The sequence below is a fragment of the Phycomyces blakesleeanus genome (assembly GCF_001638985.1).
Source record: "Phycomyces blakesleeanus NRRL 1555(-) unplaced genomic scaffold PHYBLscaffold_23, whole genome shotgun sequence".
Lineage (NCBI taxonomy): Eukaryota > Fungi > Mucoromycota > Mucoromycetes > Mucorales > Phycomycetaceae > Phycomyces > Phycomyces blakesleeanus.
In genome coordinates, this window is record NW_017265156.1 from 898,017 (window position 1) to 913,176 (window position 15,160).

The 15,160-nt window shown below is 38.9% G+C and overlaps 8 protein-coding genes across 8 annotated transcripts; 5 read left to right on the forward strand and 3 right to left on the reverse strand.

Annotated features, from left to right (window-relative positions):
• Window positions 1-688: 688 nt before the first annotated feature.
• PHYBLDRAFT_150084 (C2H2-type zinc finger transcription factor) lies at window positions 689-1,342 on the forward strand (the record flags this gene model as incomplete). The annotated part of the gene is made up of 1 exon (XM_018432396.1): window positions 689-1,342. One exon carries the CDS (start codon window positions 689-691, stop codon window positions 1,340-1,342), a length of 654 nt encoding a protein of 217 aa, XP_018287130.1.
• A 60-nt stretch (window positions 1,343-1,402) lies between these two features.
• PHYBLDRAFT_172922 (hypothetical protein) lies at window positions 1,403-3,697 on the forward strand (the record flags this gene model as incomplete). The annotated part of the gene is made up of 1 exon (XM_018436893.1): window positions 1,403-3,697. The coding sequence occupies one exon, from the start codon at window positions 1,403-1,405 to the stop codon at window positions 3,695-3,697; it is 2,295 nt and encodes a 764-aa protein (XP_018287131.1).
• Window positions 3,698-4,755: 1,058 nt separating this feature from the next.
• PHYBLDRAFT_172923 (hypothetical protein) lies at window positions 4,756-5,618 on the forward strand (the record flags this gene model as incomplete). The annotated part of the gene is made up of 5 exons (XM_018436894.1): window positions 4,756-4,792; window positions 4,970-5,082; window positions 5,151-5,228; window positions 5,294-5,365; window positions 5,445-5,618. 5 exons carry the CDS (start codon window positions 4,756-4,758, stop codon window positions 5,616-5,618), a joined length of 474 nt encoding a protein of 157 aa, XP_018287132.1.
• A 231-nt stretch (window positions 5,619-5,849) lies between these two features.
• Window positions 5,850-6,538, reverse strand: PHYBLDRAFT_91526 (hypothetical protein; the record flags this gene model as incomplete). Its single annotated transcript, XM_018443768.1, has 2 exons — window positions 5,850-5,929; window positions 6,043-6,538. Coding segments are annotated over 2 exons (576 nt in total), but the record flags the coding sequence as incomplete, so codon positions are not given.
• Window positions 6,539-7,139: 601 nt separating this feature from the next.
• Window positions 7,140-8,027, forward strand: PHYBLDRAFT_101239 (hypothetical protein; the record flags this gene model as incomplete). Its single annotated transcript, XM_018427629.1, has 4 exons — window positions 7,140-7,227; window positions 7,313-7,402; window positions 7,475-7,773; window positions 7,836-8,027. Coding segments are annotated over 4 exons (669 nt in total), but the record flags the coding sequence as incomplete, so codon positions are not given.
• A 548-nt stretch (window positions 8,028-8,575) lies between these two features.
• PHYBLDRAFT_22406 (hypothetical protein) lies at window positions 8,576-11,317 on the reverse strand (the record flags this gene model as incomplete). Its single annotated transcript, XM_018439781.1, has 10 exons — window positions 8,576-8,866; window positions 8,978-9,546; window positions 9,626-9,656; window positions 9,746-9,837; window positions 9,902-10,035; window positions 10,124-10,473; window positions 10,604-10,712; window positions 10,783-10,829; window positions 10,914-11,141; window positions 11,210-11,317. 10 exons carry the CDS (start codon window positions 11,315-11,317, stop codon window positions 8,576-8,578), a joined length of 1,959 nt encoding a protein of 652 aa, XP_018287135.1.
• A 332-nt stretch (window positions 11,318-11,649) lies between these two features.
• PHYBLDRAFT_150089 (hypothetical protein) lies at window positions 11,650-13,360 on the reverse strand (the record flags this gene model as incomplete). The annotated part of the gene is made up of 7 exons (XM_018432397.1): window positions 11,650-11,808; window positions 11,879-12,019; window positions 12,101-12,398; window positions 12,473-12,556; window positions 12,646-12,831; window positions 12,907-13,026; window positions 13,107-13,360. The coding sequence occupies 7 exons, from the start codon at window positions 13,358-13,360 to the stop codon at window positions 11,650-11,652; spliced, it is 1,242 nt and encodes a 413-aa protein (XP_018287136.1).
• A 168-nt stretch (window positions 13,361-13,528) lies between these two features.
• PHYBLDRAFT_150090 (hypothetical protein) lies at window positions 13,529-14,484 on the forward strand (the record flags this gene model as incomplete). Its single annotated transcript, XM_018432398.1, has 4 exons — window positions 13,529-13,732; window positions 13,805-13,874; window positions 14,000-14,143; window positions 14,228-14,484. 4 exons carry the CDS (start codon window positions 13,529-13,531, stop codon window positions 14,482-14,484), a joined length of 675 nt encoding a protein of 224 aa, XP_018287137.1.
• Between the last annotated feature and the right edge of the window lie 676 nt (window positions 14,485-15,160).

The following is a 15,160-nucleotide window of genomic DNA, read 5'->3' on the forward strand; positions in this document are numbered from 1 at the left end:
AGTAGTATAACTGTTTGTACTTATGCCTGTAAATTACGCGATCGGTTTGCTGCAAACTACTATGTCTAGCTAATCCAAGAGACCCGGTGCCAGAAATTCCAATAAACCCAAAGAGCATAAAGATTTGAATTTCGAGAAAAGCTAAAGCAGAAGAACTAATAATTAGTAATTAAACTTAGTTATATATATTTAACAGAATTTTACCTTTGACTCTATTAAGGCATTTGCAATAAAAGGCAGCCAAATCTCTGCAAGTGAGGAGTAAATAGTTAGTCTTCTGTTGCTTTGTAAGAGGAACATGTAGTTATTACCTCTTTATTGATTTACCGAGATGATGAAAAACTAATTTATAAACTAGAATTGTATGATTAATAAACACAATGACATAAAAAACTTTGATAGCATAAATACCTTTGAGCTTACGGTCTTTAAGCAAAATTCTGCTTCTATAAATACTATAAGCATACTGGAATATCTTACAAATGGAAGCTCATGCAAATAATAAATATTTTGTGGAAAAGTAAAATGAAAAAGACAAAAACACGTGATATTTTCTTAAAAGAAAAGAAGTAAAAAAAAAGTCTAATTGGTCCGCTGACATTAAATATCGATCTTTCCACATTTTATAAATTCAATTATTTTCGCAAAGTCATTTTCCCCCCTTTGTTTTTACAATCAATTTACTATTATGCAAAAGAATACAAGACAAGAAACATATAAAATCGTTAAGACTCGCCCCCCTAAAAGGCAAGGCGAACTTAACTTTAGCATCAATTCAGGTGTTTTTACCTGCTCTGAATGCGAAAAAGAGTTCGAAAAGCCTTGGTTACTGAAAAGGCATTCGAAGGTTCACCATATAAGTAATCAAATGGCAACCAATACTGTACTCGACGAACCCGAGCAGGCCGAATTGATAGTCGAGAACACTATTCCGGATGCTAATGCATTTGATTACTCGAGTGACGAAGATGACTCCTCCAGTATCGGGGATGAAGAAGACAACATTGTAGACGAGGAAAACGATATTGTCGATAATTTCTTTGATATTGAAATGAACAGTAATCCAGTTTTCAACGCGTTCTCTGACATGTTTTCTTCTGCTGCTGCTGCTGATGAGGTATCAATGACCGATGATGACTCTGAGATCCCGGAAGAAGTCTTTGAGACAATTGGCGCTGTAAATGACCCTACAAGCTGTTATCCTTTTCGCGATCTTCAAACCATGATCCTTTTCGCTTTTATCGATGGGGATAATGACATGATCTCCCAGCGAATGTTGAAGAAGATACTGCTTGCGATGAACTTGATCATTAAGATCCAGCAAGAAACTCCCATAGGATGAACATTTAAGTTACCTCGTTTGGATGCTCTTTTAAATTACCAGGCAAGAAAGAAGTCCAAGATGCCTGTCTTTCCTTCACAAAGAATATCAGTACCTGGATCAAACGGGAACGCATTCGCCCACATTAACCTTCCGTCCGACCACTTGAGATTTCTTATGGCAAACCCAAAGAAATCCAAGTTGATCTCGTCCATGCCCGATCGTACCCCAAACCAATCGATCTGTTTGGAACAAGGTGAAAAGTGGAGAACCCACCATCTCTTTCAGCAGCCTATGCACACTGTAAATGGTATAGATGTCTGGTTTGGAAACATCGTTTACTTGAAGACAAACGATTGCAGCATCCGCTTTTTGGTTGAATCGTTCCACACGGCAAATAAAAACATTTTTGCGAGAGGGTATCTGGTCAGAGCAATTTCGATTGTATGCTATGGCGTTGAGGTTGCTGTTACCGATTTTAGAGTAGAGCAGATCTCTCACGTTGACACCACTCCTGTTGAAAGAGATCACTACTACAGTATCTCAAGTAGCCTTACCAGATTGAGTCCTGCTCATGACTTTCTTCTTTTTGGAGTTCATCCAATGAAGAAGCCTATGCCTCTTTCTGTTTTGCCCGGTAATGTAGATCGCGATGCAGTGTTTTACAAAGTTAGGATTGTTTCAATCATCCTTTTTACAAACGACACTTCCGGCAATCGTTCAAAGCAGTACAATCCGTTTGAAAGCTGGTTAATGAGATGCGCTGCCTTGCCTTTTAAGGATCGAAATTCGATAGCAAACATCCAGTTTCTTTCTACAATCCCTAAGAAAGATGGTGCAAATGGTATGTCTCTTCTGCCAGCAATCGTTGATGACTTTAAGAAACTCGAGAAAGGTGTAAAAATGTTCTCCGCTGAAGACAATGAGTATGTTCTGGTTGTTGCTCCCATCCTTTGGATTGAGGCTGACACGCCATGTCATTCGGAACTTTGCGGATTGCTTGGGCCGGCCACCACATTTCCTTGCAGAAGATGCTACATCGAACTTAGACGTGCAAAAGTCTTTGTGAAGGACTTGTTCTACTTCTGTGAGTGCCATGAGAGACGAACTCGAGAGCACTATGTTCTTGCAAACTCGTCACCTGGCAGAGACACTGAGATCCCAAATGCTCCGAAAATTGGAATGAACACGCCTGCAAACAAGATAAGCTTTAGAGATCGTTCGACTGGCCGCTTATTAGAATTGCAGTCGTTTGATCCAGAAAAGGATACACCAGTGGAAATCCTCCACACGATACTTCTTGGTGTTGCAAAGTATATGGTGATTGACTTGGTTAAGGTCGTGCTTAAGAATGACACAGCCACAATAGCAAGACTTTCAGAATTCTTGACAGATTACACGCGATCAACTGGTCTATCAAGAAAGTTCACCCGAAACTTGAGACATAGTGGTTCATTCCTCGGTAGAGATTTCAAGGTTCTGCTTCAAATACTTCCTGTAATTCTGATTACAGAATTCTCTGGAAATCATGAGCTAGACCTTATAATACCATGCTTTGTTGAACTTGGCCGATTGTGTTCTCTGGTATTCGTTCGTCAGGTGACATCAGACTTTGATAACTATATTATCAGAGTAGATAATGCAGTGAAGTGCTTGATCAGAGCATTATTTGACTACGATAAAGGAACCAAGAACGAGCTCCACAAGGCATATTGCACCAAGCCGAAAGTTTATTACTTGACACATCTCAAGGAAGATATAATTCGTTTTGGCCCAGCCCTCAATTATGAAACAGAAAAGGGCGAACAGTTCAATAAGCACATTCGCGAACATCTGTTTCATACGAATCGCCAAAACACTTCCAGGGATGTTTGCCTAAAGTTTGCAAAGCAGGTAGCATTGCAACATGTAATTGACGGCGGGTCGTGGATTAATAGCTCTGGCAACCGAGAGAAGTCTGGAACTGGAATAGAGAGGTTCATTAAGGACAACAATGAATCTTTGTTCTATTACACCTTCTTTGGCGGCTCGAGAGAGCTAAAGGACAACAACGACACTGGAGATATTGAAGATGACGCCGTCCAAAACAACAGTTTTGGCGCGTTTGTTTTTAAAAATGATCCAATCTCTCGCCCTCGTATAGGACTTGTCTCAGGCTCTGTTGTTAAGTTTCTTAGCATTGTTCCTCGTACGGATAATGACAGAAACAATAACTATGCCAAGGCTGTAATGACAGGTGAGCATTCTGATGTTGCTAACATGAATCTCGTTTGTAAGTTAGATTTGCACATTTTCCGCAACCCATTTTACATTGTAAATTTGAGCAAGTTCGGTTCCTACTGGTTCATTTTCAATAATATTCTTTTTGATGAATAAAATGATGCTACTTCTTTATTATTATTATAATTATTATTTGAACCTTCTGTTTTCTTCTTCTCAACATCAATTTTTTTGCGTAATTTCTGTGAAGTCATTTTTTGGTTACTCAAACCAACCCCCAACTTTCCTTAATAAATCCTTTGTCTCGAACACTTTCTGACTTCCCTAGCAGTTTTTTTTCTTACTTTAAAAGCCCACAAGTAGTACTGAACTTAATTTTATCCTTTATTCGGATGAAAAAAATTGAGTACGAAAACAAATTACAATATTTTGGCCTCTAAGCCAATCATATTGCTTAGGTGCCAATTTTCACCCAAAATGATAACAAAAATCTCTGGTAGTGTAGAACGTTTGTGCGTGTGTGTGTATCTGAAATGTGGTTCTCTATTTTATAAAAAAAAAAAGGGAAAAATACCAAATTTTGAGAAAAACTTTGTTTGTGAACTTGAATCGATTTTTACTGTCATGCTTGTTTTGTTATTGAAATTAACCAAAGCTTCTGCTGGCAATATATAAAAGGTCTTAAACTCTGGGAATTTGGTTGTTGTATTTGCTGATTTAGGAACCAATATCTATATGCTGACTATCGAGAGTACCTTTGAAAGCCAAATTATATGACTTGGTCTTCTTTTCTTCTTCTTTTAATAAATCTAGTAGGTAAATAAGATTAGGTTAATATCACATTTAGGCCTGTTTCTGAGAACCCAAGCCAACAGTTGATAAGCATTTTTTTTTAGTTATTGAGCAATAAGCATATATAAGCAGCTCATGTTTGTATTGACCACCAACACTTGCCCTTAAAAATAATTAAATAAGAATAATAAGAGAAGAATTTTCACAAATTTTGCTTCCGTAAAACCGGGATACGGAGGTAGTCTAACCAACAATTTGTTTTGTAAAACCATAAATTGACTTTGAAGGCACTTTAATCTCAAAAGCCATCAAGATAGGAAATAATCGTGACTGGCAACTGGGCTTTCTACAGAGTAAAGCACTCAGTACGCTTGAAAAAATAATAATTGTAGCAAAGCAATCGCAGCCTTCATTTAATCCTAATGTCTAATCAGATAAACGTATTGTTTGTATGCCTTGGTAATATACTTGACATAAAACAGAAAACCAAAACGAATTAGTCGCCAGCCGAGAAAGAAAGAAAGAAAGAAAGAAAAAGAAAAAAAAAGAAAGAGAAAGAAGATATTATCAGTAGTAAGAGCTACCGACTTTGCGACTAACCTTGGAATATTTTCTATTTTAAACCTACCAACATAGGTAATATTTGCCGTTCTCCAATGGCAGAAGCCGTTTTTGCAGAGACAGTCAAGCAAAAACAACTGAGCGACCACTTTGGAAAGATTGACTCTGCTGGCACTGCAGGCTATCATGTGCGTACTTTGAAACGATATATCGCATTGTTTCAATTGTTGATTTTGGTTTTGGTTTTGATTTTTAGGTAGGAAGTTCACCAGATAAGCGCAGTGCGGCTACTTGCAGAAAGCACGGTGTTCCTATCAACAGTGAAGCCAGAAAGGTAGCTTCCTTTTTGCTTTTTCTTAGTTTGGACATAGGTGATTTATAACTTGTAACACAACACAGGTCAATAAGGGAGACTTTGCTCAATTCGATTACATCCTTTGCATGGACGAATCTAACCTAGAAGATCTTCAGGTAAACCACATTACAAATATGCAAACCACAAAAGAAAAAGAAAGGATGTTCTCAAAATCTAATAAATTATCTATTTAAGCATGCTGCTCCTAATGGATCTAAAGCTGTACTTAAGCTTTTTGGCGAATTCGATCCCAAAGGAGAACGCATTATTCAGGACCCTTATTATGGAGGATCAGAAGGATTTGAACATAACTTCAAGCAGGTTGTCAGAGCAAGCGAAGGTTTCCTCAAGTCACTCAAATTAATCTAAAAACACAATACCCTATTTAAACCACATTGCTCTCTTTTGTTCTTTCGTTCTTTTTTGTTTTTGGATAGAGGAAATAATAATAATGGTGCGAATTTTTTTAGTAGTGAGGATGATGTATAGATTTTTAACGCTTGACCCTAAAGTAGTTTTTTTTAAAGAAAAAAAAAATACACACACATAATAAAATAAGTATTCTCTCGCTTCATAAATACGCAATGGCAATATAACGTACCAGGTATATCTTGCACGAGCCTTTCTCTGACCTTCCTTCTTACGTTCGACAACTCTTGGATCACGGGTAATGCAGCCGGCTAATTTATAGAAACATACAAGCATATATACGTTAGATATCCACAAAATCCAGATTAAATCTCCATCACCATTTTTTTATCTCTTTATCTTTTTATCTCTTTCTTTTTCGTACCTTCACGCAACAAAGGCTTCCACTCCATGTTGTGAGTTAAGAGTGCCTTTCCGACACCAAGCTTAATAGCTTGTGCCTGACCGGTAGTTCCACCGCCATTGACAGACACCCAGATATTGAATTTATCGGAGTTTTCGGTAACCTTCAAAGGAAGAGTAACTTCATCACGATCGACAGGGCGCTTAAAGTATGTCTCCAGAGATTCGCCGTTAACCAACACCTTGCCTTCACCCTCTACAACCCAGCATCGTGCGCTGGATTCCTTTCTTCTACCAGCAGCATAGGCACGACCAAGATCATCAAGAGTCTTGGGCTTGGCAGTTTGCTGCTGTGCGGCATCGAAACGAGAGTATTGCTGCAAGACAAGCTCAACAGCTGGAGGATGAGGAGCAGGCAAGGATGCAAGTTGGTTCAATTGACCAACGATCTTACGCCATTGTGATGTCTTCAACGGAATGCCAAGCATTTCTGACATCTTTTCACGAAGCTTCCATGCATGCGAAGCTGGTTCTACTTCCAATTCAACAATTTCGACAGTATTCACGCCGTTCTTGGGTGTGGCAAGTTCTGAAGGAAGGCTAGCCTCTGGGATAACAACTTCTATCTTGGGAGAATCACCCTTCCAGTCGGCATACTTTTTGTGGAGAATGTCGAGTTCGATAAGAAGGTCGTTGTACTTGAAGTTGCCGGTGAAGTATGAAAGCGAAGAAGGCTTTTCGCGGTAAGCAAAAACGTCATCGGTGGTGGCAGTGTTTGCCTGGAGAGTGCTAGCACGCATTTGGCTCTGAACAGCCCATCGAGTTACAGTCGAACGAGCAGGGTTGAGGGCCATGAGGCCTCTACGCACCAAAACTGAGGTTGCCATGATGCCAATGTCAAGTTGATTTCGTTATTGTTTTGAGAACCTAAAACCCCCTCTCCGGGCGAGTGACAAGCCCTGCCGTAAAAAAGTAGCTTTCCGTCTTCAAAGCGAGTCACACGGAAAATTTCGGTGGCTGTGTCTTTCTTGAGCTTTCCCTATATCCGACATCTATGCAAAGCACACAAAGAAGTTGTCGTTTTTATTTATTTTATTTTATTTTTATTTTATTGTTTTTATGCGTCCCAAAACATTACAAGCGTACAAGCGTACGCTACACACATATCATGTAGGATTTGGTTTACGTGAACCATATCAAATCTTAGGTATATTCATACACACTTACACACAGTGTAAATATATATATATATATATATACATTAACCGAATTCATCTATTCTATATTAATAGTCGATGGCGATTTCTGTAAAGAAGCTTTGACACAAAAGATTTACATTAAGGATTCTCTACCTGAAATCATGCAGGCACCTACAAAACTGAGTGAGTTTTAATAAATCTGGACAATCAAACACATATACACTATATGCATTTATTAACTATTAATTTATTTAGTGGTAACTGAGTGTACTATCCACGAATTGCAAAGCAAGGGACGTGAATTTACGAATGCCATGATTGTTGCCAAAAGATTCGAGCATCGTCGGTGTGCTCACAAAACACCTGTAAAGAGTGCTGCTTGCATTTCCGAAATCATCGGCTCTACCAACCAATACCATTACTGTGTTGCTTCACAGGATAAGAAACTTCGTTCTCACTTGCGCAGTGTTCCTGGTGTTCCTCTCCTGCATATTAAAAAGAATCTGGTTATACTCGAACCTATGTCAAACGAAAGCAAAGAAGCTCTTAAACGGGTAAGGTTGGACAGCAGATCAATATTTGGAAAGTTCAGACTTATTGATGACAGGAATGGTAGCACGAAATCGAAAAGACGTTACCGATGGGTAAAGAAGCTAGTTTGCTCAAGGGTATTGGTCGTGCGGCTGGAATAATCAAAGATGAGGAGCCCAAAGAAAAGAAGACGAAGAAGGCATTGAAGAAAAAGGGACCAAATCCATTGAGCGTGAAAAAGAAGAAGAAACAGCAGACAACACCCAAAGAAGCAACTAACGAAAAGAAGAAGAGTGAAGAAGCACAAAACAAAAATGATACTACAGAATTATCTCAAGGTCAAAAGAGAAAACGTGATGAGGAGAAATCAACCTCAGTACCAGAAGCTACTTCTTCTGCTACAGCTGAAGCCACTGTGGCTACTGAGGTTACTGAAAAGGCAGAGAATGCAGAGAATGCTGGCGGGGATAAGAAGCGCCGTCGTAGAAAGAAGAAGAAGACTGGTCAGGAAGAAGCTTCCGAGACGAATGTCGAGACGACTGCTGAAAAAGCTTAAACTGTATAATAAATCCATTTGTCAAGGTAATCTTCCAATGCCATTCTTTGTAGTGAAATCTCTTTTATTATTTTATTTTATTTTACTTTATTTTATTTTATTTTTTTGAATATCTGCAGTGGTTCTTTTTTCTGCTTTATGACTATACATGTACATGTACATATACATATATTGCTATATACATATATCTATACATACAAAAAAAAAGAATATTTTTTACTCTATAAGTCAACTGTATAGAACACATTTAAAATCTAGTCTAAAACCCTCTAGCGATGCTTGGGGCTAACACGTGAAAAAGCAAACACTCCGAGAATAACCACACCCAGAAAAGCAATGGATGCGGGCAAAATGAGTTCCTGAGGGAACCCTGTGTTCGACTCATACTCTTCAGGTTCCTCGCTTTCATTGCGTCGAGAACTCTTTCTCTTTGACGAACGTTTACGAGTTGAACGGGAGGTCATTGATGAAGTATCATCGTCTTCTTGGCGCATCGTTTTAGAAGAAACATCAGAAGGAGGCGAAAGTGAGATGACAGGCGCCGGAGGCTCTGCCGTATGCTGTGGCGTTGTTACAGGGGCAGGGGCAGGGGTAGGAACAGGCGCAGGCACAGGAGCAGGAGCAGGAGCAGGAGCGTGTGCCATGATAGGTGTGGGAGGGGCTGTTTCAACAGCAGTGACACTGGTTGAATCATGAGCAAATAGTTTTACACGGTCCTGTCCCAATTTGCGTGCTAACCGAACAGCGTCTTGAACATCAGCATCGGAAGTAATCAAAACCTCATCGTCCTCATCATCCAAGTATGAAATGCTCAACCATTCACCCTCTGCAGCAGAAGGAACGTGTTCGCTCAACACCTTTTGGCGGACGAGTTCCAGTAATTGGGAGTGTTTAGGAGTAGAGGCAATGCGGTGTGTTTTACCACCCTTGGTAGTAAATTTGAAGGCAAAAGACCCATCACCCCCGTTTCCAGACGTTTTAGTGGGGCGTGTATTGTGAGATGAGTTTGCTGATCTATTATCTTCGTTGTGGGCAACCATACTGGCAGACTCGTTAGGTGAAATTTCAGGAAAACCGTGAAGTTGAGAAAACGAAATAGAAGGTTCAGGAGAGATAGCCTCCATTGGGTGTTGCGATGCAGGCAAATGATGATGATGGGAGGTTGGATCCGAGAGCTGAGACTCATTTTCGGCATGTTCAGTGGCACCAAAGCTGTCCCAGAAACGAGACCACATGGGACCTTTTTTTTTTTTTTAAAAAAAAAAGTAATTGTTAGCAAATATTTTGAAAGCAGCCCACCTTAGTAATACAAAATTTACCTTCACCATCAGCGCCTTGAATACTGTTGATCTAAATTACAATTTGAAATACATAGGTATATGAGTATGTTAATATAAAGCATTACTATTAAACTTTCCAAAAATACACGTTTTAATTACCTGCTCTAAAGTGGCATAAGTCAACTTGAGGACATCCACAATGCCTACCACACGACCATCCTCCAATACTGGAAGATTAAGGTAATGACCGTCTATTTACACCCAAAAATAGTCTAATGTTAGCTCCTGTGTTAATTCAAGATAATCATTACTCACCATGCATTTGGCGTAAGGCATCGATGATGGACATATGAGGAGATGCTGTATCAGGATGGGGTGTCATGACACGTACAACAGAACAGTTTTCTGGGTTAAGACCAGCTGCGATTACTCGCAAAACCACATCTTTCCTAATGAAGGTCAGATTATCTATCCCATTACATTTCCCTCTCTCCCTTTGTGTGTGTGTGTCTGATGTCTATTACATAGTATGCTTACGTTGTAAAGATTCCTGCAAGTCCTTCTCTGTCGGAAACCAATACGGCAGTTGTGTGATACTCCTTCATCAATCTAGCTACGTCTCTAACATTGACCTTCACACTAACTTGAGCAGGCAAGGATCCATCCAAAACGGTGTTGAGATCAGGGCATGACATCTTATCTCTCAATGTCTCCATATATTGAGCCAATTGGACTGGACTACCAGACCATTCACGCTCAACACCCTCCAAAGCATCGTAAAGTTTTCTAGATGAGCCAAATGCACGTTCCATCTTATCCAGGGCCTCATAGAGACACTTTGTGATATCTAGCAATCCAAAAATGTCGCCTTCCTCATTACAAACAGGCTAACCATACAGAATCATATTTTAGATCAGATAATACACACTCCTCCTTTGTTTCATGCTATATTATGACTACACAAAAAAAAAACAAAAAAAAAACAAAACAAAACAAAACAAAACAAAAAGCCTTTACCAAATGACGGAATCCTCGAGTCACCATCAAATTCAAGGCATCGGTTGCAGACGTATCAGCTGTAACACACATCGGGCCGGGGGTCATGATCTGGGACACAGGTGTGTGTCTAATGACAGTAAGACCTTTTTGGTATGCCATCCAGAAATAATAAAGTGAAAAGCCAACTACACCCTTACCTGGCATCTAATGATTCAGCTACTACTCGATAAGCTAGATCTTTGGCCTTTTATTTATATATATATTCAGGACAATAAGTAACTTAGTACACCAAATACAAGTATTAGAGGGTTTAATTCAATATACTTACAGTGAAGATACCACTGAGGTGATCATCTTCATCAACTACCAAAACACAATCACTTCGTTTGGCTGCCATGAGCTGAGAAGCCTCGATCACTAGCATGTTCTCCTTAACGGTCAATGCCTGGGCAGGTCGCAAGGCAGAAACAGTGCCAGCGATCTTGCGTGTTTGGCGGACACGAGTAGTGCCTGTTCGTTTTTTCGACAATTCTTGCTCAAGTTTCTTACGAATGGCCTTGTGGATTTTGCGGGGTATTACAAATGAGCAACTCTGGTAATCACCTTTACACTTTTAGTGTTTACCTCGTCTTTCTTTGTTTGACGTTGTCGTCCATTGTTGGCGACATCGGGAGTTTCTGCCCGTGCAGTGGCGATTGCAGGCAATCTCGATCGAGAAGGTTTAGGTAGCATTAGTTTTTTTTCTCTAAAAGAAAAGAATGGCTAGGGCGTTGGACGCTAGGCTACAAAAAGATGCATGGTTTTACCCGGTGTTTCAAATAAAAGTGATGACAAAACAAGAAAAAATAATCCATGGGATTTATACCTTTTAAAAAGTAGTTATTCAAGAAAAAAGAAAAAACCTAATCCAAGAAGCATATTATGTGTTACAGGAAGAGGTCGAATTGATTTTTCTTATTTATTTATTACAATTGCAATTACAATAGATAATTGACTTTTGGTTGTGTTTTGTTTTTGTTTTCGTCTTTTTTTTTAAAAAAAGAAAAAAAAAATGTATATATATTTTAGATAGGGTTGATCTTGCGAGTCTTGTCCATGAAATAAGCAACAGTCTCATCTGTAACTGCATTCTTGCGCTTCTGGAAATCACCAACGAAATTCTGCAACAGTTCAATGCAGGTCTTCTTCAATTCACCTGTCATCATCTCACCAGACTTGTATGACTACAATCGAACCAGGTTAAATACCACAATAATTCACAGTAACAAAACAAATAACGTTACTATAACTTACATCGTGAATACGCTTCAATTCAACATCATCTTCCAAGAAGAAGCTCAAGTATTGGTAGGAAACATCAACATCAGGATTTCCACCGTTAGCTCTGTGCTCCTCAACAGTAACTCCTCCACCAGAGAATGCATATTTGTTGATCTGCATGATATTATGATTAATAAAAAAAAAGTCAAAATCAGCAAAATATATATTATTATTCTAAATATATTTGTTATTTACCTTATTTTTGATCTGGTTGGGAGTATCAGTCATGAAGATAGCAGAAGAGTCAATAGAAGCACTCATCTTTGTCTGAGGACCCTGAAGAGCAGGGAAGAACTTGGCGTGGATGAGAGATGGCTTTGGGTATTTAAGACGTTTAGCCACATCACGGGTCAAACGGAAGTAAGGATCCTGGTCAATTGCACAAGGAATCAAGCAAGGGATATCCTTGGCTCCTCCAAAAATCTGAGGGAAAGAGTTGGAGAAGGAAGGGGCAGCCTGAACAGACACGAAATGCAACTTGCCCACATTGTCACTTTGAAACCCACACATATGCGCATTTAAGTATATATTGATCTCACAATACACACACACATAAATATCCTTTACCTGTCATTGAATCCAAAGGTAGCCTTGGACTGGTTAGAGGTAATACAACGTGAGATACGGACTACATTGTGGTAGAAAGCACCACTATTATATATACACACATGCATAGCTTTGTTAAGTTTCACAGATACATCCCAATTTACAACTTGCTGTAAAAACACAAAGATATTTACCCCATATAATCCAAGTTGGAGAAAATGAAGGTCTTCTCGGGATTGAATCCGCAGGCAATGATATCCTTCGCATTCTGGTAAGCAAACTGGTTGCACTTCTCAACTGTCAAATCTGCTTTGAACAAAAACTTTTCGTCATCGGTCAACTGAATAACAAGAGGAACATCAAATACATCCTGGAGCCATCTAAACAAATAAGAATATAATATCAGCAACAATACCATAATTTACTCAAAATATATCAAAAATGAATTAGCTTACTTGCAGAAGACAAAAGGAATCATGTGTCCCAAATGCATCGAAGCACTTGAAGGACCACGACCAGTGTACAAGAAGAAAGGCTTCTTCTGCTCATAACGATCCAAGATACGGGTAAATTCTCTAAGTTAAAACATCGATAAGAATCATCCCGCTAGTTACTACAATTTATATCTATATGCATATATATATATACACACTACCTGTGAGAGAAGAATGTACCACGTCTCAACAATACGTGAGGTGTTTTACCAGTCAAGGTCTCAAAACGCTTCAAGAGAGCCTCATCAATACGCGATGTACCGAACTGGTCAACCAACTTGTTGTAGTCAATTGCCTGCTGAACACCATCGACTACAGCACCCTCAACTTCCCATGGAGTCACATTCTGGGAAACCGACTTGGATTCAACACTCAACTTGGAGATATCCTCAGTCAATGCAGCAGCTTGAGCCATGTTTGCAATAAAATGAGTTTGAGAATAAGATGGGTTTTGCTGGAGCGGGGCTACGGGCGCACAGACAAGGTTGTGTGGATAGGTCTAGGGTGGCTTGGATCTCTCGGTGATCAGAAATGAGACTAACTGGGGAGTGCACACTAGGAGGCTTTTAGGTCCCTGAACACCATGGCCAGTCTCATTTTCTCCTCATCGCTTGCTCGTGTTCGCAGTGCTGTACCTCTTCAGCGTGCCATTGTTGTTGCCCAGCGTGACTTTAAGCTTAGTGTTGGGTCGATTAAAAAGGGTCAAATTGTTCAGTTTAAGGACAAGGCATGGAAGGTCTTGAATCGTGATCATTCCTCTTCCGGAAGAGGTGGAGCTGTCATCAAGGTACACACCGATAATTGGTGCTGTACGATAAAAAATTTATTAAATAAATTCTGTGTAAAAATATATGCGTAGATGGAACTCCAGGATATTCTCAATAGTGCCAAGATTAACGAACGATTTAAGTCGTCTGATTCTCTTGAGAGTAAGCAAACTAGAATATATATGATACATGGGTCTGACCTTTTCTTTTTTTAAAAATTCGTGACTAATATATGTGTAAATGTACATCTTTTTATTATTATTATTATTATTTTTTTAAAAAAAAAGTCTTGAACCTTCAGGACGAGACTCACCAATATCTTTATACTGATGGAAACAACGTTCACTTGTTGCATCCTGATACTTTTGAAGAAATTGAAATGACACTTGACACTTGTGAAGGTGGTGAGCAAGCAGCAGCTCTTCTTGAAGGTAATATATTACTATTACTAACTAATATTACTACATAAAAATATCAACTACTTATCAACAACAAATTGTATCTTGTATTTCTAGATGGTATGCCCATTGCTGTCAGTTTCTTGACAACCCCTGAGTTAGGCCGTCAACCAGCAACTTTCAAGCTGCCTTCCAGCCATGTTTTCACTGTAGAATCTGTAGTTGAAAGAGCTGGCCAGGCTGCCAAAGGAACAGTCTATATGACTGCTCGTTTGACCAATGGAGCAAAACTTCAGGTACCAGAGTTTGTGAACGAAGGTGATCGTATTCTCGTTGAGGTTGAGACCATGAAATACATGAAGCGTGAATTATAATATATATACAAACATACAAACATACAAAATAGAAAGGTATGGATGATTTTACTCACAAGCAGGATTATATATTTGAAGAAAAAAAAATCAAATATACATAAGAAAAGTCAAGAATACTATGCCTTTTTATGCGCATACAGTTATAAACATGTAAAGTGGTCAAACAGACCAGAAGTTTTGTATCATTTTTATTCTTAGAAGAATCACCAGAGTTCTATTTTCTCTATATAACTATACGACAATTTTATTAAAATATAGAAAAGGCACAAAGTGACCATAGTACATCTTGTAGTTACATATCCTAAAAAAACACGCAAGAGTTGAGCTAATTAACTGGGGGCTGAATTATAAGACAATAAGAAAAAACGCATTACATATACACATGAATTTTCATATAGTTTTCGTCCTTCTAAAGAGCACATTTTGATATAGCATAAATGCTTGAGTCTATACTACTTTGTACAAGAAAGTGAGCATCTTGTGTACAGCTACAAAGACTTGAAGTATACACATAGTTTCGTTTACGGTCCCATTAAGAGTTTTTTTTAACTCATCTTTCTCACAGACTACGCTTAACTTGAGAAAAGGATAAAATTCGCGGGTGCTATTGAAGTTGGGAATCCATAAACCATAGTATTTTTTTAAAAAAATAATAATACTCAAGCTAAAGAGGGTG